General features: G+C 47.9%; 1 protein-coding gene across 2 annotated transcripts in view; it reads left to right on the forward strand.

Moving 5' to 3' along the window:
* ABCC10 (ATP binding cassette subfamily C member 10) overlaps positions 1–25,655 on the forward strand; it is a 297,447-nt gene that overhangs the window by 249,464 nt on the left and 22,328 nt on the right. For both annotated transcript variants that reach the window (XM_077281901.1, XM_077281902.1), the window contains 10 exons: positions 14,129–14,356; positions 14,551–14,710; positions 14,786–14,910; positions 15,105–15,184; positions 15,262–15,433; positions 15,660–15,758; positions 15,834–16,023; positions 16,554–16,631; positions 16,737–16,910; positions 16,984–17,122. In XM_077281901.1, coding sequence (XP_077138016.1) covers positions 14,129–14,356; positions 14,551–14,710; positions 14,786–14,910; positions 15,105–15,184; positions 15,262–15,433; positions 15,660–15,758; positions 15,834–16,023; positions 16,554–16,631; positions 16,737–16,910; positions 16,984–17,122 — 1,445 coding nt within the window. The remainder of the gene's footprint in view (positions 1–14,128; positions 14,357–14,550; positions 14,711–14,785; positions 14,911–15,104; positions 15,185–15,261; positions 15,434–15,659; positions 15,759–15,833; positions 16,024–16,553; positions 16,632–16,736; positions 16,911–16,983; positions 17,123–25,655) is intronic.

Genomic DNA, 25,655 nt, shown 5'->3' on the forward strand with positions numbered 1-25,655 from the left:
TAATATAACTGATATCTGGGGAGCGGTGATGTCACTGCTGTATAATATCACTGATATCTGGGGAGCGGTCATGTCACCGCTGTATAATATAACTGATATCTGGGGAGCGGTGATGTCACTGCTGTATAATATAACTGATATCTGGAGAGCGGTGATGTCACTGCTGTATAATATAACTGATATCTGGGGAGCGGTGATGTCACTGCTGTATAATATAACTGAGATCTGGGGAGCGGTGATGTCACCGCTGTATAATATAACTGAGATCTGGGGAGCGGTTATGTCACTGCTGTATAATATAACTGATATCTGGAGAGCGGTGATGTCACCGCTGTATAATATAACTGATATCTGGGGAGCGGTCATGTCACTGCTGTATAATATAACTGAGATCTGGGGAGCGGTGATGTCACCGCTGTATAATATAACTGATATCTGGGGAGCGGTCATGTCACTGCTGTATAATATAACTGAGATCTGGGGAGCGGTGATGTCACTGCTGTATAATATAACTGAGATCTGGAGAGCGGTGATGTCACTGCTGTATAATATAACTGATATCTGGGGAGCGGTGATGTCACTGCTGTATAATATAACTGATATCTGGGGAGCGGTGATGTCACCGCTGTATAATATAACTGATATCTGGGGAGCGGTGATGTCACCGCTGTATAATATAACTGATATCTGGGGAGCGGTGATGTCACCGCTGTATAATATAACTGATATCTGGAGAGCGGTGATGTCACCGCTGTATAATATAACTGATATCTGGGGAGCGGTCATGTCACTGCTGTATAATATAACTGATATCTGGGAGCGGTGATGTCACTGCTGTATAATATAACTGATATCTGGGGAGCGGTGATGTCACTGCTGTATAATATAACTGATATCTGGGGAGCGGTGATGTCACCGCTGTATAATATAACTGATATCTAGGGAGCGGTGATGTCACCGCTGTATAATATAACTGATATCTGGGGAGCGGTGATGTCACCGCTGTATAATATAACTGATATCTGGGGAGCGGTGATGTCACCGCTGTATAATATAACTGATATCTGGGGAGCGGTGATGTCACCGCTGTATAATATAACTGATATCTGGGGAGCGGTGATGTCACTGCTGTATAATATAACTGATATCTGGGGAGCGGTGATGTCACTGCTGTATAATATAACTGATATCTGGAGGGCGGTGATGTCACTGCTGTATAATATAACTGATATCTGGAGGGCGGTGATGTCACTGCTGTATAATATAACTGATATCTGGGGAGCGGTGATGTCACTGCTGTATAATATAACTGATATCTGGGGAGCGGTGATGTCACCGCTGTATAATATAACTGATATCTGGAGAGCGGTCATGTCACTGCTGTATAATATAACTGATATCTGGGGAGCGGTGATGTCACCGCTGTATAATATAACTGATATCTGGGGAGCGGTGATGTCACTGCTGTATAATATAACTGATATCTGGAGGGCGGTGATGTCACTGCTGTATAATATAACTGATATCTGGAGAGCGGTGATGTCACTGCTGTATAATATAACTGATATCTGGGGAGCGGTGATGTCACCGCTGTATAATATAACTGATATCTGGAGAGCGGTCATGTCACTGCTGTATAATATAACTGATATCTGGGGAGCGGTGATGTCACCGCTGTATAATATAACTGATATCTGGGGAGCGGTGATGTCACTGCTGTATAATATAACTGAGATCTGGGGAGCGGTGATGTCACTGCTGTATAATATAACTGATATCTGGGGAGCGGTGATGTCACTGCTGTATAATATAACCGATATCTGGGGAGCGGTGATGTCACTGCTGTATAATATAACTGAGATCTGGGGAGCGGTGATGTCACTGCTGTATAATATAACTGATATCCGGAGAGCGGTGATGTCACTGCTGTATAATATAACTGAGATCTGGGGAGCGGTGATGTCACCGCTGTATAATATAACTGATATCTGGGGAGCGGTGATGTCACTGCTGTATAATATAACTGATATCTGGGGAGCGGTGATGTCACCGCTGTATAATATAACTGATATCTGGGGAGCGGTGATGTCACTGCTGTATAATATAACTGAGATCTGGGGAGCGGTGATGTCACTGCTGTATAATATAACTGATATCTGGAGAGCGGTGATGTCACCGCTGTATAATATAACTGATATCTGGGGAGCGGTGATGTCACTGCTGTATAATATAACTGAGATCTGGGGAGCGGTGATGTCACTGCTGTATAATATAACTGATATCTGGAGGGCGGTGATGTCACTGCTGTATAATATAACTGATATCTGGGGAGCGGTGACGTCACTGCTGTATAATATAACTGATATCTGGGAGCGGTGATGTCACCGCTGTATAATATAACTGATATCTGGGGAGCGGTGATGTCACTGCTGTATAATATAACTGATATCTGGGGAGCGGTGATGTCACTGCTGTATAATATAACTTATATCTGGGGAGCGGTGATGTCACTGCTGTATAATATAACTGATATCTGGAGAGCGGTGATGTCACTGCTGTATAATATAACTGATATCTGGGGAGCGGTGATGTCACCGCTGTATAATATAACTGATATCTGGAGAGCGGTGATGTCACTGCTGTATAATATAACTGATATCTGGGGAGCGGTGATGTCACTGCTGTATAATATAACTGATATCTGGGGAGCGGTGATGTCACTGCTGTATAATATAACTGATATCTGGGGAGCGGTGATGTCACTGCTGTATAATATAACTGATATCTGGAGAGCGGTGATGTCACTGCTGTATAATATAACTGATATCTGGGGAGCGGTGATGTCACTGCTGTATAATATAACTGATATCTGGGGAGCGGTGATGTCACTGCTGTATAATATAACTGATATCTGGAGAGCGGTGATGTCACTGCTGTATAATATAACTGATATATGGGAGCGGTGATGTCACTGCTGTATAATATAACTGATATCTGGGGAGCGGTGATGTCACCGCTGTATAATATAACTGATATCTGGGGAGCGGTGATGTCACTGCTGTATAATATAACTGATATCTGGGGAGCGGTGATGTCACTGCTGTATAATATAACTTATATCTGGGGAGCGGTGATGTCACTGCTGTATAATATAACTGATATCTGGAGAGCGGTGATGTCACTGCTGTATAATATAACTGATATCTGGGGAGCGGTGATGTCACCGCTGTATAATATAACTGATATCTGGAGAGCGGTGATGTCACTGCTGTATAATATAACTGATATCTGGGGAGCGGTGATGTCACTGCTGTATAATATAACTGATATCTGGGGAGCGGTGATGTCACTGCTGTATAATATAACTGATATCTGGGGAGCGGTGATGTCACTGCTGTATAATATAACTGATATCTGGAGAGCGGTGATGTCACTGCTGTATAATATAACTGATATCTGGGGAGCGGTGATGTCACTGCTGTATAATATAACTGATATCTGGGGAGCGGTGATGTCACTGCTGTATAATATAACTGATATCTGGAGAGCGGTGATGTCACCGCTGTATAATATAACTGATATCTGGGGAGCGGTGATGTCACCGCTGTATAATATAACTGAGATCTGGGGAGCGGTGATGTCACTGCTGTATAATATAACTGATATCTGGGGAGCGGTGATGTCACCGCTGTATAATATAACTGAGATCTGGGGAGCGGTGATGTCACTGCTGTATAATATAACTGATATCTGGAGAGCGGTGATGTCACTGCTGTATAATATAACTGATATCTGGAGAGCGGTGATGTCACTGCTGTATAATATAACTGATATCTGGGGAGCGGTGATGTCACTGCTGTATAATATAACTGATATCTGGAGAGCGGTGATGTCACTGCTGTATAATATAACTGATATCTGGGGAGCGGTCATGTCACTGCTGTATAATATAACTGATATCTGGAGAGCGGTGATGTCACCGCTGTATAATATAACTGATATCTGGGGAGCGGTGATGTCACTGCTGTATAATATAACTGATATCTGGGGAGCGGTCATGTCACCGCTGTATAATATAACTGATATCTGGGGAGCGGTGATGTCACTGCTGTATAATATAACTGATATCTGGAGAGCGGTGATGTCACTGCTGTATAATATAACTGATATCTGGGGAGCGGTCATGTCACTGCTGTATAATATAACTGATATCTGGAGAGCGGTGATGTCACTGCTGTATAATATAACTGAGATCTGGGGAGCGGTGATGTCACTGCTGTATAATATAACTGATATCTGGGGAGCGGTGATGTCACTGCTGTATAATATCACTGAGATCTGGGGAGCGGTGATGTCACTGCTGTATAATATAACTGATATCTGGGGAGCGGTGATGTCACTGCTGTATAATATAACTGATATCTGGGGAGCGGTGATGTCACTGCTGTATAATATAACTTATATCTGGGGAGCGGTGATGTCACTGCTGTATAATATAACTGATATCTGGAGAGCGGTGATGTCACTGCTGTATAATATAACTGATATCTGGGGAGCGGTGATGTCACCGCTGTATAATATAACTGATATCTGGAGAGCGGTGATGTCACTGCTGTATAATATAACTGATATCTGGGGAGCGGTGATGTCACTGCTGTATAATATAACTGAGATCTGGGGAGCGGTGATGTCACTGCTGTATAATATAACTGATATCTGGGGAGCGGTGATGTCACCGCTGTATAATATAACTGATATCTGGGGAGCGGTGATGTCACCGCTGTATAATATAACTGAGATCTGGGGAGCGGTGATGTCACCGCTGTATAATATAACTGAGATCTGGGGAGCGGTGATGTCACTGCTGTATAATATAACTGATATCTGGGGAGCGGTGATGTCACCGCTGTATAATATAACTGAGATCTGGGGAGCGGTGATGTCACTGCTGTATAATATAACTGATATCTGGAGAGCGGTGATGTCACTGCTGTATAATATAACTGATATCTGGAGAGCGGTGATGTCACTGCTGTATAATATAACTGATATCTGGGGAGCGGTGATGTCACTGCTGTATAATATAACTGATATCTGGAGAGCGGTGATGTCACTGCTGTATAATATAACTGATATCTGGGGAGCGGTCATGTCACTGCTGTATAATATAACTGATATCTGGAGAGCGGTGATGTCACCGCTGTATAATATAACTGATATCTGGGGAGCGGTGATGTCACTGCTGTATAATATCACTGAGATCTGGGGAGCGGTGATGTCACTGCTGTATAATATAACTGATATCTGGGGAGCGGTGATGTCACTGCTGTATAATATAACTGATATCTGGGGAGCGGTGATGTCACTGCTGTATAATATAACTGATATCTGGAGAGCGGTGATGTCACTGCTGTATAATATAACTGAGATCTGGGGAGCGGTGATGTCACCGCTGTATAATATAACTGATATCTGGAGAGCGGTGATGTCACTGCTGTATAATATAACTGATATCTGGGGAGCGGTGATGTCACTGCTGTATAATATAACTGATATCTGGAGAGCGGTGATGTCACCGCTGTATAATATAACTGATATCTGGGGAGCGGTGATGTCACTGCTGTGTAATATAACTGATATCTGGGGAGCGGTGATGTCACTGCTGTATAATATAACTGATATCTGGAGAGCGGTGATGTCACTGCTGTATAATATAACTGAGATCTGGGGAGCGGTCATGTCACCGCTGTATAATATAACTGATATCTGGAGAGCGGTGATGTCACCGCTGTATAATATAACTGAGATCTGGGGAGCGGTCATGTCACCGCTGTATAATATAACTGATATCTGGAGAGCGGTGATGTCACCGCTGTATAATATAACTGAGATCTGGGGAGCGGTGATGTCACTGCTGTATAATATAACTGAGATCTGGGGAGCGGTGATGTCACTGCTGTATAATATAACTGATATCTGGAGAGCGGTGATGTCACTGCTGTATAATATAACTGATATCTGGGAGCGGTGATGTCACCGCTGTATAATATAACTGATATCTGGAGAGCGGTGATGTCACTGCTGTATAATATAACTGATATCTGGGGAGCGGTGATGTCACTGCTGTATAATATAACTGATATCTGGAGAGCGGTGATGTCACCGCTGTATAATATAACTGATATCTGGGGAGCGGTGATGTCACTGCTGTATAATATAACTGATATCTGGAGAGCGGTGATGTCACCGCTGTATAATATAACTGATATCTGGGGAGCGGTGATGTCACTGCTGTATAATATAACTGATATCTGGGGAGCGGTGATGTCACCGCTGTATAATATAACTGAGATCTGGGGAGCGGTGATGTCACCGCTGTATAATATAACTGAGATCTGGGGAGCGGTGATGTCACTGCTGTATAATATAACTGATATCTGGGGAGCGGTGATGTCACCGCTGTATAATATAACTGATATCTGGGGAGCGGTGATGTCACTGCTGTATAATATAACAGATCTAAGGAGCGGTCATGTCACTGCTGTATAATATAACTGATATCTGGGGAGCGGTGATGTCACCGCTGTATAATATAACTGACATCTGGGGAGCGGTGATGTCACTGCTGTATAATATAACTGATATCTGGAGAGCGGTGATGTCACTGCTGTATAATATAACTGATATCTGGGGAGCGGTGATGTCACTGCTGTATAATATAACTGATATCTGGGGAGTGGTGATGTCACTGCTGTATAATATAACTGATATCTGGGGAGCGGTGATGTCACTGCTGTATAATATAACTGATATCTGAGGAGCGGTGATGTCACTGCTGTATAATATAACTGATATCTGGGGAGCGGTGATGTCACTGCTGTATAATATAACTGATATCTGGGGAGCGGTGATGTCACCGCTGTATAATATAACTGAGATCTGGGGAGCGGTCATGTCACTGCTGTATAATATAACTGAGATCTGGGGAGCGGTCATGTCACTGCTGTATAATATAACTGATATCTGGGGAGCGGTGATGTCACTGCTGTATAATATAACTGATATCTGGGGAGCGGTGATGTCACTGCTGTATAATATAACTGATATCTGGAGAGCGGTGATGTCACCGCTGTATAATATAACTGATATCTGGGGAGCGGTCATGTCACTGCTGTATAATATAACTGAGATCTGGGGAGCGGTCATGTCACTGCTGTATAATATAACTGAGATCTGGGGAGCGGTGATGTCACCGCTGTATAATATAACTGAGATCTGGGGAGCGGTCATGTCACTGCTGTATAATATAACTGAGATCTGGGGAGCGGTGATGTCACCGCTGTATAATATAACTGATATCTGGGGAGCGGTGATGTCACTGCTGTATAATATAACTGATATCTGGGGAGTGGTGATGTCACTGCTGTATAATATAACTGATATCTGGGGAGCGGTGATGTCACTGCTGTATAATATAACTGAGATCTGGGGAGCGGTGATGTCACTGCTGTATAATATAACTGAGATCTGGGGAGCGGTGATGTCACCGCTGTATAATATAACTGAGATCTGGGGAGCGGTGATGTCACTGCTGTATAATATAACTGATATCTGGGGAGCGGTGATGTCACCGCTGTATAATATAACTGAGATCTGGGGAGCGGTGATGTCACCGCTGTATAATATAACTGATATCTGGGGAGCGGTGATGTCACTGCTGTATAATATAACTGATATCTGGGGAGCGGTGATGTCACTGCTGTATAATATAACTGATATCTGGGGAGCGGTGATGTCACCGCTGTATAATATAACTGATATCTGGGGAGCGGTGATGTCACTGCTGTATAATATAACTGATATCTGGGGAGTGGTGATGTCACTGCTGTATAATATAACTGATATCTGGGGAGCGGTGATGTCACTGCTGTATAATATAACTGATATCTGGGGAGCGGTGATGTCACCGCTGTATAATATACCGCTGTATAATATAACTGAGATCTGGGGAGCGGTGATGTCACTGCTGTATAATATAACTGATATCTGGGGAGCGGTGATGTCACTGCTGTATAATATAACTGATATCTGGAGAGCGGTGATGTCACTGCTGTATAATATAACTGATATCTGGGGAGCGGTGATGTCACTGCTGTATAATATAACTGATATCTGGGGAGCGGTGATGTCACTGCTGTATAATATAACTGAGATCTGGGGAGCGGTGATGTCACTGCTGTATAATATAACTGAGATCTGGGGAGCGGTCATGTCACTGCTGTATAATATAACTGAGATCTGGGGAGCGGTGATGTCACCGCTGTATAATATAACTGAGATCTGGGGAGCGGTGATGTCACTGCTGTATAATATAACTGATATCTGGGGAGCGGTGATGTCACTGCTGTATAATATAACTGATATCTGGGGAGCGGTGATGTCACTGCTGTATAATATAACTGATATCTGAGGAGCGGTGATGTCACCGCTGTATAATATAACTGATATCTGGGGAGCGGTGATGTCACCGCTGTATAATATAACTGATATCTGGGGAGCGGTGATGTCACTGCTGTATAATATAACTGATATCTGGGGAGCGGTGATGTCACTGCTGTGTAATATAACTGATATCTGGGGAGCGGTGATGTCACTGCTGTATAATATAACTGATATCTGGGGAGCGGTGATGTCACCGCTGTATAATATAACTGATATCTGGGGAGCGGTGATGTCACTGCTGTATAATATAACTGATATCTGGGGAGCGGTGATGTCACTGCTGTATAATATAACTGATATCTGGGGAGCGGTGATGTCACTGCTGTATAATATAACTGAGATCTGGGGAGCGGTGATGTCACTGCTGTATAATATAACTGAGATCTGGGGAGCGGTGATGTCACTGCTGTATAATATAACTGAGATCTGGGGAGCGGTGATGTCACTGCTGTATAATATAACTGAGATCTGGGGAGCGGTGATGTCACTGCTGTATAATATAACTGATATCTGGGGAGCGGTGATGTCACTGCTGTATAATATAACTGATATCTAGGGAGCGGTGATGTCACTGCTGTATAATATAACTGAGATCTGAGGAGCGGTGATGTCACCGCTGTATAATATAACTGATATCTGGGGAGCGGTGATGTCACTGCTGTATAATATAACTGATATCTGGGGAGCGGTGATGTCACTGCTGTATAATATAACTGAGATCTGGGGAGCGGTGATGTCACTGCTGTATAATATAACTGATATCTGGAGAGCGGTGATGTCACTGCTGTATAATATAACTGATATCTGGAGAGCGGTGATGTCACTGCTGTATAATATAACTGATATCTGGGGAGCGGTGATGTCACTGCTGTATAATATAACTGATATCTGGGGAGCGGTGATGTCACTGCTGTATAATATAACTGATATCTGGGGAGCGGTGATGTCACTGCTGTATAATATAACTGATATCTGGGGAGCGGTGATGTCACTGCTGTATAATATAACTGATATCTGGGGAGCGGTCATGTCACTGCTGTATAATATAACTGATATCTGGAGAGCGGTGATGTCACCGCTGTATAATATAACTGATATCTGGGGAGCGGTGATGTCACCGCTGTATAATATAACTGATATCTGGGGAGCGGTGATGTCACTGCTGTATAATATAACTGAGATCTGGGGAGCGGTGATGTCACTGCTGTATAATATAACTGAGATCTGGGGAGCGGTGATGTCACTGCTGTATAATATAACTGATATCTAGGGAGCGGTGATGTCACTGCTGTATAATATAACTGATATCTGGAGAGCGGTGATGTCACTGCTGTATAATATAACTGATATCTGGAGAGCGGTGATGTCACTGCTGTATAATATAACTGATATCCGGAGAGCGGTGATGTCACTGCTGTATAATATAACTGAGATCTGGGGAGCGGTCATGTCACCGCTGTATACTATAACTGATATCTGGGGAGCGGTGATGTCACTGCTGTATAATATAACTGAGATCTGGAGAGCGGTGATGTCACTGCTGTATAATATAACTGAGATCTGGGGAGCGGTGATGTCACCGCTGTATAATATAACTGATATCTGGGGAGCGGTGATGTCACCGCTGTATAATATAACTGAGATCTGGGGAGCGGTGATGTCACCGCTGTATAATATAACTGATATCTGGGGAGCGGTGATGTCACTGCTGTATAATATAACTGATATCTGGGGAGCGGTGATGTCACTGCTGTATAATATAACTGAGATCTGGGGAGCGGTGATGTCACTGCTGTATAATATAACTGATATCTGGGGAGCGGTGATGTCACTGCTGTATAATATAACTGATATCTGGGGAGCGGTGATGTCACCGCTGTATAATATAACTGATATCTGGGGAGCGGTGATGTCACCGCTGTATAATATATCTGATATCTGGAGAGCGGTGATGTCACTGCTGTATAATATAACTGATATCTGGGGAGCGGTGATGTCACTGCTGTATAATATAACTGATATCTGGGGAGCGGTGATGTCACTGCTGTATAATATAACTGAGATCTGGGGAGCGGTCATGTCACCGCTGTATAATATAACTGATATCTGGGGAGCGGTGATGTCACCGCTGTATAATATAACTGATATCTGGGGAGCGGTGATGTCACTGCTGTATAATATAACTGATATCTGGGGAGCGGTGATGTCACTGCTGTATAATATAACTGATATCTGGGGAGCGGTGATGTCACTGCTGTATAATATAACTGATATCTGGAGAGCGGTGATGTCACTGCTGTATATAATATCACTGATATCTGGGGAGCGGTGATGTCACTGCTGTATAATATAACTGATATCTGGAGAGCGGTGATGTCACTGCTGTATAATATAACTGAGATCTGGGGAGCGGTGATGTCACTGCTGTATAATATAACTGAGATCTGGGGAGCGGTGATGTCACTGCTGTATAATATAACTGAGATCTGGGGAGCGGTGATGTCACCGCTGTATAATATAACTGATATCTGGGGAGCGGTGATGTCACTGCTGTTTAATATAACTGAGATCTGAGGAGCGGTGATGTCACTGCTGTATAATATAACTGAGATCTGGGGAGCGGTGATGTCACCGCTGTATAATATAACTGATATCTGGGGAGCGGTGATGTCACTGCTGTATAATATAACTGAGATCTGGGGAGCGGTCATGTCACCGCTGTATAATATATCTGATATCTGGGGAGCGGTGATGTCACTGCTGTATAATATAACTGATATCTGGGGAGCGGTGATGTCACTGCTGTATAATATAACTGATATCTGGAGAGCGGTGATGTCACTGCTGTATAATATAACTGATATCTGGGGAGCGGTGATGTCACTGCTGTATAATATAACTGATATCTGGAGAGCGGTCATGTCACCGCTGTATAATATAACTGATATCTGGGGAGCGGTGATGTCACTGCTGTATAATATAACTGAGATCTGAGGAGCGGTGATGTCACTGCTGTATAATATAACTGAGATCTGGGGAGCGGTGATGTCACTGCTGTATAATATAACTGAGATCTGGGGAGCGGTGATGTCACCGCTGTATAATATAACTGATATCTGGGGAGCGGTGATGTCACTGCTGTATAATATAACTGATATCTGGAGAGCGGTGATGTCACTGCTGTATAATATAACTGAGATCTGGGGAGCGGTGATGTCACTGCTGTATAATATAACTGAGATCTGGGGAGCGGTGATGTCACTGCTGTATAATATAACTGAGATCTGGGGAGCGGTGATGTCACCGCTGTATAATATAACTGATATCTGGGGAGCGGTGATGTCACTGCTGTATAATATAACTGAGATCTGAGGAGCGGTGATGTCACTGCTGTATAATATAACTGAGATCTGGGGAGCGGTGATGTCACCGCTGTATAATATAACTGATATCTGGGGAGCGGTGATGTCACTGCTGTATAATATAACTGAGATCTGGGGAGCGGTCATGTCACCGCTGTATAACATAACTGAGATCTGGGGAGCGGTGATGTCACTGCTGTATAATATAACTGATATCTGGGGAGCGGTCATGTCACTGCTGTATAATATAACTGAGATCTGGGGAGCGGTGATGTCACTGTTGTATAATATAACTGATATCTGGGGAGCGGTGATGTCACTGCTGTATAATATAACTGATATCTGGGGGGCGGTGATGTCACCGCTGTATAATATAACTGATATCTGGGGAGCGGTGATGTCACTGTTGTATAATATAACTGATATCTGGGGAGCGGTGATGTCACTGCTGTATAATATAACTGATATCTGGGGAGCGGTGATGTCACTGCTGTATAACATAACTGAGATCTGGGGAGCGGTGATGTCACTGCTGTATAATATAACTGATATCCGGAGAGCGGTGATGTCACTGCTGTATAATATAACTGAGATCTGGGGAGCGGTGATGTCACCGCTGTATAATATAACTGATATCTGGGGAGCGGTCATGTCACTGCTGTATAATATAACTGAGATCTGGGGAGCGGTCATGTCACTGCTGTATAATATAACTGAGATCTGGGGAGCGGTGATGTCACTGCTGTATAATATAACTGAGATCTGGGGAGCGGTGATGTCACTGCTGTATAATATAACTGATATCTGGGGAGCGGTGATGTCACTGCTGTATAATATAACTGATATCTGGGGAGTGGTGATGTCACCGCTGTATAATATAACTGATATCTGGGGAGCGGTGATGTCACCGCTGTATAATATAACTGATATCTGGGGAGCGGTGATGTCACTGCTGTATAATATAACTGAGATCTGAGGAGCGGTGATGTCACTGCTGTATAATATAACTGAGATCTGGGGAGCGGTGATGTCACTGCTGTATAATATAACTGATATCTGGGGAGCGGTCATGTCACTGCTGTATAATATAACTGAGATCTGGGGAGCGGTCATGTCACTGCTGTATAACATAACTGAGATCTGGGGAGCGGTGATGTCACCGCTGTATAATATAACTGATATCTGGGGAGCGGTGATGTCACCGCTGTATAATATAACTGATATCTGGGGAGCGGTGATGTCACTGCTGTATAATATAACTGATATCTGGGGAGCGGTCATGTCACTGCTGTATAATATAACTGATATCTGGGGAGCGGTCATGTCACTGCTGTATAATATAACTGATATCTGGGGAGCGGTGATGTCACCGCTGTATAATATAACTGATATCTGGGGAGCGGTGATGTCACCGCTGTATAATATAACTGATATCTGGGGAGCGGTGATGTCACTGTTGTATAATATAACTGATATCTGGGGAGCGGTGATGTCACTGCTGTATAATATAACTGAGATCTGGGGAGCGGTGATGTCACTGCTGTATAATATAACTTATATCTGGGGAGCGGTGATGTCACTGCTGTATAATATAACTGATATCTGGGGAGCGGTGATGTCACTGCTGTATAATATAACTGATATCTGGGGAGCGGTGATGTCACTGCTGTATAATATAACTGATATCTGGGGAGCGGTGATGTCACCGCTGTATAATATAACTGAGATCTGGGGAGCGGTGATGTCACCGCTGTATAATATAACTGAGATCTGGGGAGCGGTCATGTCACTGCTGTATAATATAACTGATATCTGGGGAGCGGTGATGTCACCGCTGTATAATATAACTGATATCTGGGGAGCGGTGATGTCACCGCTGTATAATATAACTGAGATCTGGGGAGCGGTGATGTCACTGCTGTATAATATAACTGATATCTGGGGAGCGGTGATGTCACTGCTGTATAATATAACTGAGATCTGAGGAGCGGTGATGTCACTGCTGTATAATATAACTGATATCTGGAGAGCGGTGATGTCACTGCTGTATAATATAACTGATATCTGGGGAGCGGTGATGTCACCGCTGTATAATATAACTGATATCTGGGGAGCGGTGATGTCACTGCTGTATAATATAACTGAGATCTGGGGAGCGGTCATGTCACTGCTGTATAATATAACTGAGATCTGGGGAGCGGTCATGTCACTGCTGTATAATATAACTGAGATCTGGGGTTATGTCACTTATTGTCCTTCTGCAGCTGATGACTGAGCTTCTGTCCGGGATGCGGGTGGTGAAGTTTTACACGTGGGAGCTGCACTTTTCTCGCTGTGTGTCCAGCTTACGGGATCAGGAGCTGCAGAATCTTCGTGCTATTAAGCTGCTGGACGCCGTGTGTGTTTACCTGTGGGCGGCTTTGCCTGTGCTCATATCCATCATCACATTTATTACCTATGTGTTACTGGGGCACCAGCTGACAGCAGCTAAGGTGAGTCCCGGGGGCAGGCGATACATCCAACCATCACATGATCCTCCTATCTACTCTCTTTCCGCCCTGACCCCTCTCACGTTCTTCCTTTCTACTCTCCATCCCCCCTGATCTCGCTCACATTCCTTTCCTCTTTACGGTCACTCCTCGTGATGTCCTCTGGTCCTGGCCTCTAATGTTGTACCCGGTCACAGGTCTTCACTTCTTTGGCATTGGTTGGGATGTTAATTATGCCCCTCAATAACGTACCCTGGGTTCTGAATGGAGTCTTAGAGGCCAAAGTGTCGTTGGATCGAGTGCAGAGCTTCCTTGCGCTACCGGATCAGGACGTGCTGTGCTACTACCAGGCGGAAGGTAAGGCTCGGTGTCTTTTCTTTGCCTTATGTGATCTGATGGTGACTTATCTGCTCTGATGTCTTGTTCCCTCAGCTCTTTCCAGAGACAGCGGTATCGCACTGGAGATGAGGAATGCGACCTTCACATGGGGGTCAGAGGTCAGTGACGGGCAACATGGACGCCCCACACTACACATTCAGCATCTGTCCGTGAGAAAGGTGAGAACCCCGAACCCCACATGCCCTAAACGCCAGTCACCTTCAGAGCTGTGGTCACTATTCTGATAATGTGACTACTTGTGGTCAGAGGTTTTCGGTGTAGCGCGTGCAGGTTCGGAGTGTAGCATGGGGGCGGTTTGGAGTGTAACGTGGCGGAAGTTCTGGTTGTTCTGACTCTGCTGCCTCGCTTGCAGGGCGCGCTGGTGGCGGTTGTCGGGAAGGTCGGTTGTGGGAAGAGCTCTCTACTGTCAGCAATCACAGGAGAACTCCGCAGGTAATGGCGGCTCTGGTCCGGTGGGGTGCAGGTCCAGGTGCAGGTGGTGACCCACTTGTCGTCTTCTCTCGGCGCAGGGTGAGCGGAGACTTATTTGTTGCCCGCCAGGAGTCGGGATTTGGGTTTGTGGCTCAGGAGTCGTGGATCCAGTTTGCTTCCATCCGGGAGAACATCCAGTTTGGGAAGAAATACGAGGAGTGTCTGTACCGGGAGGTTCTGGAGTCCTGTGCCTTGACCCCCGACCTCAGCGTGAGTCATGTGACAGGAGCATTAGTGGGGAGGGGGGATCATGTCCACGGGTTTGGATTTGGAGGGATCGGGATCCGGTCTGAGAAGCACAGACCACTGCAGTCACGGTGCTCGTAGATCATCTGCCCCTTTCCCCATGACACCTGCTGCCCCGTTCTCCATCCTTTCAGAGTTGTCAGATTCTGATCTTAGAAGTCCTCAATGCCTCCATCCTCCTTCATTCCAGATCTTACCTGCCGGTGACCAAACGGAGGTTGGGGAGAATGGCGTGACCCTGAGCGGGGGGCAGAAGGCGCGGGTGAGCCTGGCGCGGGCGGTCTATCAGGTCAGTTTATAACCTGTAAATATGGTGGCAGAGAACAGTGATACTGGGACACATGACCTCCTCCACCCTCCACAGGAGAAAGACATCTACCTCCTGGATGACCCCCTTGCTGCTGTGGACACGGATGTGGCTGCTCACCTCATGGACAGATGCATTCTGGGTATCCTCCGACACAAGACCCGAATCCTCTGCACCCACCGCACCGAACTTCTGGAGAAGGCAGACGTCATTGTACTGATGGATGACGGCAGGATCGTCTGTACAGGTGGGTGCCCGATGCCTCGCCCTCTGGTCGGACCCAGACTGTTGCTGTACCCTGTGATAAGGCACCCTGTGGACAGCCTGGTGCTGCACCCTGTGGATGGTCTGGCTGCTAGGGGCTGTGCCCCCCTGGACGGCCTGCTGCCACGCCCTGGATGGTCCAATGCCGTGCCCTGTGGACAGATGGCTGCCGGTTGCCGTGCCCTCTGTAGAGCCGGGTGCTGAACCCTCTGGACAAGTGGCGGCTGGGTTTCGTGTCATCTGGACAGGTGGCAGGCGGGTACAGTGCCCTCTAGACAGTCGGGTGCCTTGCCTGTGGACGGAGCGGTGACGTGCCCTGTGGACAGATGGTGGCCGGGTGCCGCACCCTCTGGACAGGTGGCCGCTGGGTTTCGTGTCATCTGGACAGGTGGCAGGCGGGTACAGTGCCCTCTAGACAGTCGGGTACCGGGCCTGTGGATGGAGCGGTGACATACCCTGTGGACAGATGGTGGCCGGGTGCCGCGCCCTCTGTAATACCTCATTTTTTTGCAGGTCCGCCAGCAGAGATCTTGCCCCTGGTGAGGAAGTCTCCTGTGCTGGCGTCATCCTCCCATCAGAGCGCAGACAGCAGTGAGTATCCCCATCTTTCATCCTCGTGGTCTTGGCAGTATTGGGGTCACCCCCACTGTGCCCTCAGCCATTGGAGGGATCTCTTTATATTCGCTGTCACACTAGGGTCCAGTGTGAGCCCCGCAAGCACAGAGGACGGAGGCGGGGAGCCGGCTGCAGGGATGAGGGAAGAGGAGAAGAAGGAAGGCGCCGTGTCTCTCCTGGTGTACGCGACGTACTGGAGGGCGGTGGGGACAGCACTGGCGGCCTCGGTGCTCCTGGCCTTACTCTTCATGCAGGGTGAGTGTTCAATCATTGGCTGACATCAGCGAGCACTGACAGGGTGTGTGGATGTTCACACATTTTCTTACAGCGTCCAGGAACGTGTCCGATTGGTGGCTGTCATACTGGATTGCCAGATTACCAGACACTCCGAAAAACTCCTCTCTCATGGCGCTCACTCCCCCAGTGCCGGCTCCATCCCTCCTGCTGTTTACTGCTGGCGGTCTTGTGTAAGTAGCTCGTCGGCTTGTGTGGTAAGAGCACCCCTAATTACCTGCATGTTGTACTGTTTTCTCTCGGTGGTTGTGTGGTAATAGCACACCTCATTACCTGCACTGTATAGTGTATGTTAATGGTTGTGTGGTAAGAGCACCCCTCAAAACCTGAACTGTGTAGTGTCTGCTGTTGGTGGTTGTGTGGTGTAACGAACCCCTAACCACTTCCACCAATATGTCAGGGATCCACTCCGTGACCGTCTCCCCTACGTCACGGATCGGGGTGACTTTAGGCCAACAGACGGCTATCACATGTGCAGGGGGGCTTATCTTAGTTATCCCTCCACTGCTACAATGTGATGAAAAAACACACACAAGGCTATTGACCTCTTAGTTTACAGCAGGGGCTTATTTTAGGTATCCCACTGCTCTTCAATATACCAGGAACTGCAGGGATCTATGAATATCCCGCTTACAGTTCCACTTAACACTTGCAGCTCTCTGGCGCCCCCCTTACTCTCAGGTCAGATTAGGTACTGCACCTAGGGTAATTAGTCGCCAGAAAGGCTGCCTGCTATGTACTGGCTATTGGGCATGCTGCAGCGACGCGATAAACTACTCCCGCTCAGGCAGGAACAATAATTATCAACGCCGCAGTCGCTACAGTGACACCCAAAGGCCTGCACACGGTCGCTGCCACCAGCTCCAATTGAACGGGTCCGAAGCTAACCCAACACAGTAGCGTAATTCCCTTCAGGGCAGGGTACGTTTTAGAGCATGAAGAACGAACTAGTATTAATTATTATACTCCATAAAGTTTAGGCAGTGTTTTATCAAAATATTTTACAAGGATGTTACAAAAGAGACAATTGCAAATATGTACAAAGGTAATTATAACATAAAAGGATTAAAGGAGAAAAGATAACACTCACATGTACTCAGAGCATTGCAGGCAACCAGGCTAGTGGAGTTTCCATCTGTCCCAATGCATGGGTAGGAACAGCTCTTCACGTCAGGCTCACACAGACTCCAGCAGACAGACTCCCCTTGCTGGAGTCTGGCCAAAAACTTATAGCTGCAGCCTGTGACCTCACAGAAAGGGTTGAGTTAGGATCGCCCTCCCCTTTCTTCAGTTTGAGTAAGGCAACCTTAAATTTGTCTAATTTCTATAACTCCGCTACAAAACATGTCATAGTCCTAACAAACCCAGCATTCATCTCATATTAATGTGGGCATTCTAATGAGATCAAATATGTCCTATTTGGGATGCATAATTACAGAGAAATCCAAACTCTTTACCTGATGGAGTTAGAAGCTCATGTTTCGTGTGATGGATAGATGCTCCGAGGGACATTAAGAATATATATTTTCGTGTTCCTATCTTACATGATTTGCCTAATATCTTACAAAAACAGAACAAAGGACTTTCATGGATTCTGGAAATTTCTAATCCAGCTCTAGCTGGCAAAGCTTTCCAACGCAGCTGTGCCGGTCATAAATTCCGATCTTCAATAAAACTCCCCCCACATACATTGACAAGGAGAGCTGAACTCTGAAGTAAAGGGAAAGGGGGGTTTGAGCCCAGCCTGGGCTAACAGTAGAAACTAAACTTATATGATATTTCATACCATATCGTGACACCTCCCCCTTTTGGCGTGTGCTACGGAGGCAGAACCTCTCGGTATGCCTCCATGCGCACCTCAGTAGGTTCACCCTGGCGGGACAGTCCATCTGCATTCCCATGCTCCCTGCCCGCTTTGTGTTCAATGGTGAAGTAAAATTGCTGAAGGGCGAGGCTCCAGCGTAGCAACCTGCCGTTGGTTCCGCACATGGCGTTTAGCCAGCGCAGAGGGTCGTGGTCTGTCACCACAGTGAAGGTGCGACCGTACAAGTAGGGCTGCAAGCGCTGCAGGGCCCAGACTATGGCCAGGCACTCCTTCTCGATGGTGGAGTAGGCCACTTCCCTCGGCAAAAGTTTCCGGCTCAGGTACAACACGGGGTGCTCTTGGTCCTCCGAGTCAACTTGGCTGGGCACAGCACCGAGGCCAAACGCGCTGGCGTCAGTCTGTACCAAGAACGGTCGACTGCTGTCGACTGCTTTCAACACAGGGGCGTTGCACAGTGCAGTTTTCAAGGCATGGAAGGCTGTTGTGAATTCTGTTCTTGGGCTCCCTCTGGTGGTTATAAGTGGTAGCGCTGCTGTCTGTCCTTCACAGCAGTTATCAGGTGTGTCCACTCTGGACTGGGCTATTTAGTCTGGCCTCACCCTTTAGTCAGTGCCAGTTGCCCATTGTTTCTGGAGGATTCACATCCCTTCATGGTTTCTCCTGCTTCCTGGTCTTTTCACCAAGATAAGTTCTGCTTGTTTTGCAGCCCACATTTTGTGGGCCTCATTGTTCAGTGCATTTCATGTTTTTTCTTGTCCAACTTAATCTGTGTAAGGATTTATGCAGTCAAGCTGGAATCTCTGGAGAGGCAGATATACCCTCCATGTCTTTAGTTAGATGTGGAGTTTTTTGTATTTTCTGTGGTGGATATTTCCTAGTATTTTAATACTGACCGCATAGTACTCTGTCCTATCTTTCCTATTTAGCTAGATTGGCCTCCTTTGCTAAATCCTGTTTTCAGCCTGTGTATGTTTTTTCCTCTCCTCTCACAGTCAATATTTGTGGGGGGCTGCCTATCCTTTGGGAATTTTCTCTGAGGCGAGATAGTTTTCCCTTTTCTATCTATAGGGTTAATTAGTCCTCCGGCTGTGTCGAGGTGTCTAGGATCAGTAGGTACATCCCACGGCTACTTCTAGTTGCGGTGTTAAGTTCAGGGTCCGCGGTCAGTACAGATACCACCTTCTCCAGAGTACGTCCAATGCTACTCCTAGGCCACCAGATCATAACAGAAGGCCCCCTCACAGCCATCTGTCCAGTTGATGATGTGGGGTAGCTTCTTCCTGGTGAGGTCCGTCAAAGGTTTTGCCAGGCTACTATAGTGCTGCACAAAGCACCTATAGTACCCTGCAGTGCCCAGGAAGGACATCACCTGTTTCTTGGTCCCAGGAGTGGGCCAGTTCACGATTGCGCCCACTTTCTCAGGCTCTGGCTTTAGGGTGCCTCCGCCTACCCGGTGCCCCAGGTAGTGGACCTCCTTCATGCCCATCTGGCACTTTCCCGGCTTGATAGTCAGTCCTGCTCGGTGAATTCGCCAGAGCACCTCCTCGAGATGCTACAGGTGTTCCTCCCAGGAGGGACTGAAGATGGCAATGTCATCCAAGTACGCCACTGCGTACTTCTCCAGTCCCTGAAGCAGGAGGTTGACCATCCGCTGGAAAGTGGCAGGGGCATTCTTCATGCCGAAGGGCATGACCGTGGACTCGTACAGTCCATAGGGTGTGATAAAGGCGGACTTCTCCTGTGCCTCGGGGCTCAGGGGAATCTGCCAGTATCCTCGACTCAGATCCATTATTGTCAGGTATTTTGCGCCAGCTAACTTCTCAAGCAGCTCCTCGATGCGCGGCATTGGGTGCGTGTCAGCAGCTGTATTGGCGTTGAGCCCCCTGTAGTCCACGCAGAACCGGGTGGTCCGGTCCTTCTTTGGCACGAGAACTACAGGTGAGGCCCACGCGCTCTTTGACCGTCGAATAACCCCCAGCTGTAACATCTCATCGATCTCCTGGCGCATAATCTGCTGCACCTGGTCAGAGATTCGATAGGGTGTTCGCCGTAGTGGGGCGTAATTCCCGGTGTCCACCTCGTGGACTGCTAACTCAGTCCTTCCAGGCCGGTTCGAGAACACGACCCGGAAGGGTTCCAGTGTGGTTTGCAACTGCAACCGCTGTGGTTCAGCGAGGCGCTTACCTCCACGTCCTCGATGGACCCACCGGCCTTGGCTTGGGCCAGCATGTCCAGGAGGGTGTCCTCCTCCCCGTCTTCGGGTACACTGCAGACCGGTAGGACGAAAGGTTCACGTTCGTGATGAGCCTTCATCATGTTGACGTGGAAGGCCTTTCGCCTACCCCGAGCGTGGTCAAGCGTGACCACGTAGGTTACCGGGTTGAGCTGTTGGTGGACGACATACGGGCCCTCCCAGGCTGCCTGAAGCTTATCCGTTGGTACGGGGACCAGCACCCACACCTTTTGACCCACGTGGTAGGTCCGCTCCCGGGTGTTCTGGTCGTACCAGTGCTTCTGATCAGCCCTAGCCTGCGTCATGTTGTCATGCACCAACTGCATCAAGGTCTGCATCTTGTCACGGAAGCGCACGACATACTCCACTATGGACACTTCAGAAGCGTTCGACTCCTCTTCCCAGGATTATCTTACCAACCCAAGGGGTCCCCGGACTCGCCTGCCGTACAGGAGCTCGAAGGGGGAGAACCCCGTCGAGGCCTGTGGAACCTCTCGGTAAGCGAATAGCAGGTGTGGGAGGTACTGCTCCCAGTCGCGCCCTTGTGTCTCAACCAGCATGCGTAGCATCTGTTTGAGGGTACCATTGAGGCGTTCACACAAGCCATTGGTCTGTGGGTGATACGCACTCGATACCAGGTGCTTCACCTGCATTCTCTTACAGAGAGCCTCCATTAGGCGAGACATAAATTGGGTCCCTTGGTCAGTAGCATTTCTCTGGGAAACCCTACACGTGAAAAGATAGCCAACAGGGCATCCGCCACCTTATCTGCCCTAGTTGACGACAGAGCTACTGCCTCTGGGTACCGGGTAGCGTAATCTACCACAGTAAGAATGTATTGCTTTCCAGAGCTGCTGGGGACGGCCAGCAGGCCCACAATGTCCACCGCGATCCTCTGGAAAGGCTCCTCTATCACTGGCAAAGGGATCAGGGGAGCCTTAATAGCAGGCCCCACCTTCCCCACTCTTTGACAGGTGACACAGGAGCGGCAGTAGTTTGACACATCTGTCCCCATCTTAGGCCAATAGAAGTGTTGAGACAGCTGGGCCTTAGTTTTGCTGATCCCCAAGTGTCCAGCTAGCGGGATCTCATGGGCAATCCGTAACAACTCACCCCGGAATTGCTGCGGGACGACCAGCTGTCTTTCCCTCAACCACTCCTTTTGCGATTTTCCAGGTACTGTCTCCCGGTACAACCTTCCTCTTTCCCAGAACACCTTCTCCTTATCAGTCTCGGAGAAGCGCGTCCCGGCGAGTTGTCTCAAACTCTCTAGGCTCGCATCTGTGTGCAGAGCGGCCTGAAACTCCTGGCTAGGGGAAGCCAGAAGCGATGTCAGTGTCCCTTCCCCACGGGAATCCTCTGGGACCTGCTCCGGGTCCACCTCTGGTTCAGTCATACTGATGACTGAGGAGGGTCCGGGAGGCAGACAGTTATCTGCGTTCCGGGCACTCTGACTGCGGGTGACAGCAGCTGCGTAGGCTGTCTCCCCGGGGTTTTCTACAGACCCATCAGCCGACGCTGCTATGGGCTCTACCTCCCCATCCACCCCCAACACTTCAGGAGCATTGCTACTTATGGGCCAGTTACCTTCCTCGGTGGCACTAGTCAATTTCATGGCGTCACCTGTCTCACGGTTCCCATGCAGTTCCCCATTTCCTGTAGCACCAACACTTGCCCCTGCTAGGGGTTCCTCAGCCGTCTCACTCCGCAGAGCGACGTGGCTGAGCACTCCTGTACCTATGGACACAGTAACCTTTGCAGAAAAATCATTATCAGGTTCAGCTGGCACAGGTACAACATTTTCACCATCAATCCTAGGGAAAAAGTGGTTAACAGATGCATCATTACAAGATAAAGCATGGTCAGGTAACACATGCGATTTCCCATCATCATCATCATCAGGGTTAACTTTACCCTCATTAGTAGATTGGGGAGGGGTGTCAGGGACGTAGTATGCAACCAACCTCCCCAAATCAGTCCCCAACAAAACATCAGTGGGCAAATTATCAGACAGCCCCACTTCCTTCACCCCGCTCCCAGCACCCCAATCTATATAAACCGGGCCATTGGCAGGGGACAGCTGATGCCCCCAATCCCAGTGACAGTTGGGATTTTCCCCGGAATGATTTCTTCAGGGGCCGCCAGTTCGGGTCGGATGAGGGTTCGTTCAGCCCCGGTGTCCTTGAGGCCTGTAGCAACATGACCTCCCACAGTGATGTGCTGTACGTTGTCACACACCCAACCACACCACCCACCAAAAGAACTGCTGCATTAGGCCCTGGGGCCTTGGATGAGGGGTTCTTCTGCTTGTCTGGACAGTTGGGACTGATATGACCAGGCTGCCTGCAGTGGTAACACAGGCGAGGGTCGGTGGTAGGTCTGGTGCTGTTGGCCATGGGGACAGGACCTCTGGTGTGTTGGCTGGCAGGGGTACGGGCGTTGGTTGCAGGCTTACCCCCTCTCCAGCTGGTGGTGACTGGCTTCCGCACTTCCGATCTACAGTTGGCCTCATAGGCATCGGCAATCTGCGCTGCTTTCGTCACGTCTTTGGGTTCTCTGTCCATCACGAACTGTCGCACCTCAACTGGGCAAAGATGGAAGAACTGGTCTTTGATCATCAGGGCTCGCAGCTGTGCAAAGGTGGTCACTGACAGTCCTTGGGTCCACTGGTCAAAGTGGGTCCCCAGTCCATGTACCACATCACTGTAACTGTCGTGTGGGCCACGTTGGAGGGTCCGGAACTTCTTACGGTACACCTCGGGTGTAAGCTGGTACTTGGCTATGAGGGCCTGCTTGATAGCCTCATAGTCACCATCTTGTTCTTGAGGGAGTGCAGCAAACGCCTCCAGAGCTTTGCCTCTCAGCCCTGGTGTCAGGTATCGTGCCCATTCATCTGTAGTCAGCTGGTACTGTCTGCAGGCTTTCTCAAATGCCCGCAGAAAAGTGTCCAAGTCCCCATCCTTTTCCATAACAGGAAAGTGGTCGGGCCGGGGCTTCGGTATCTGAGTGCTGCTGGGCTCACGGCTCTGGGCGTTGGAAGGCATCCCCCCGTGCCGGAGCATCTCCAGTTCATGTTCTCGCTGGGCTTGGCGCTCGGCTCGCTGGGCCTCTCGCTCGTCTCTCTCTGCCTCTCGCTCGGCTCTCTCTGCCTCTCGCTCGGCTCGGGCCTCAGCCTCCTGCCGGTATTGCTGAATCAGCTGCCGACGTCCCTCATGGTCGTCAGCGGGGAATTCTTTCAAGGCCGCCTGCAGGTGGGGGTCCAATTCGCCCGGATTGCTAACGGGGCCAGCATTCCATGGTTGAACCTCTGCTGCAGCACCATGTTCGCTGGTGCTGGCTTCTGCAGCCTCTGGGCTCTGTGAGTGGTCTAGAGCGGCTTCCCATTGCACCAGAACTGCGACCAGTTGGGTTTTTTTTTTGCCTGCAAAGTCAATGTGCTGTGACTTGCATAAGGCAACAAGGGTGTCTCTGGTCTGCTGCTCATAAAAGGTTTCTCCCAGCCCAACCATGGTTGCCAAATAAAAGATAGGATAGAAAAACGAAGAGAAATGGAGGGGATAATTACCAGTACACAATTGTCTCAAGACTAATAAACACTGAGTTCGTTCTCCAAACTTATTTGCGCAGAGTCCTCGCAAGAACTTTCTGCAAGTTTTTAGTGAGAGGAATGATTGCTCAAATCAAATCACTAATGCTCTAATATCCCACCGCCTTGCCACCAATATGTCAGGGATCCACACCGTGACCGTCACCCCTACGTCACGGATCGAGTTGACTTTAGGCCAACAGACGGCTATCACATGTGCAGGGGGGCTTATCTTAGTTGTCCCTCCACTGCTACAATGTGATGAAAAAACACACACAAGGCTATTGACCTCTTAGTTTACAGCAGGGGCTTATTTTAGGTATCCCACTGCTCTTCAATATACCAGGAACTGCAGGGATCTATGAATATCCCGCTTACAGTTCCACTTAACACTTGCAGCTCTCTGGCGCCCCCCTTACTCTCAGGTCAGATTAGGTACTGCACCTAGGGTAATTAGTCGCCAGAAAGGCTGCCTGCTATGTACTGGCTATTGGGCACGCTGCAGCGACGCGATAAACTACTCCCGCTCAGGCAGGAACAATAATTATCAACGCCGCAGTCGCTACAGTGACACCCAAAGGCCTGCACACGGTAGTGCCGCCACCAGCTTCTATTAAACGGGTCCGAAGCTAACCCAACACAGTAGCGTAATTCCCTTCAGGGCAGGGTACGTTTTAGAACATGAAGAACAAACTAGTATTAATTATTATACTCCATAAAGTTTAGGCAGTGTTTTATCAAAATATTTTACAAGGATGTTACAAAAGAGACAATTGCAAATATGTACAAAGGTAATTATAACATAAAAGGATTAAAGGAGAAAAGATAACACTCACATGTACTCAGAGCATTGCAGGCAACCAGGCTAGTGGAGTTTCCATCTGTCTCAATGCATGGGAAGGAACAGCTCTTCACGTCAGGCTCACACAGACTCCAGCAGACAGACTCCCCTTGCTGGAGTCTGGCCAAAAACTTATAGCTGCAGCCTGTGACCTCACAGAAAGGGTTGAGTTAGGATCGCCCTCCCCTTTCTTCAGTTTGAGTAAGGCAACCTTAAATTTG

The sequence above is a fragment of the Ranitomeya variabilis genome, chromosome 2 (genome assembly GCF_051348905.1).
Source record: "Ranitomeya variabilis isolate aRanVar5 chromosome 2, aRanVar5.hap1, whole genome shotgun sequence".
Classification (NCBI taxonomy): Eukaryota; Metazoa; Chordata; class Amphibia; order Anura; family Dendrobatidae; genus Ranitomeya; species Ranitomeya variabilis.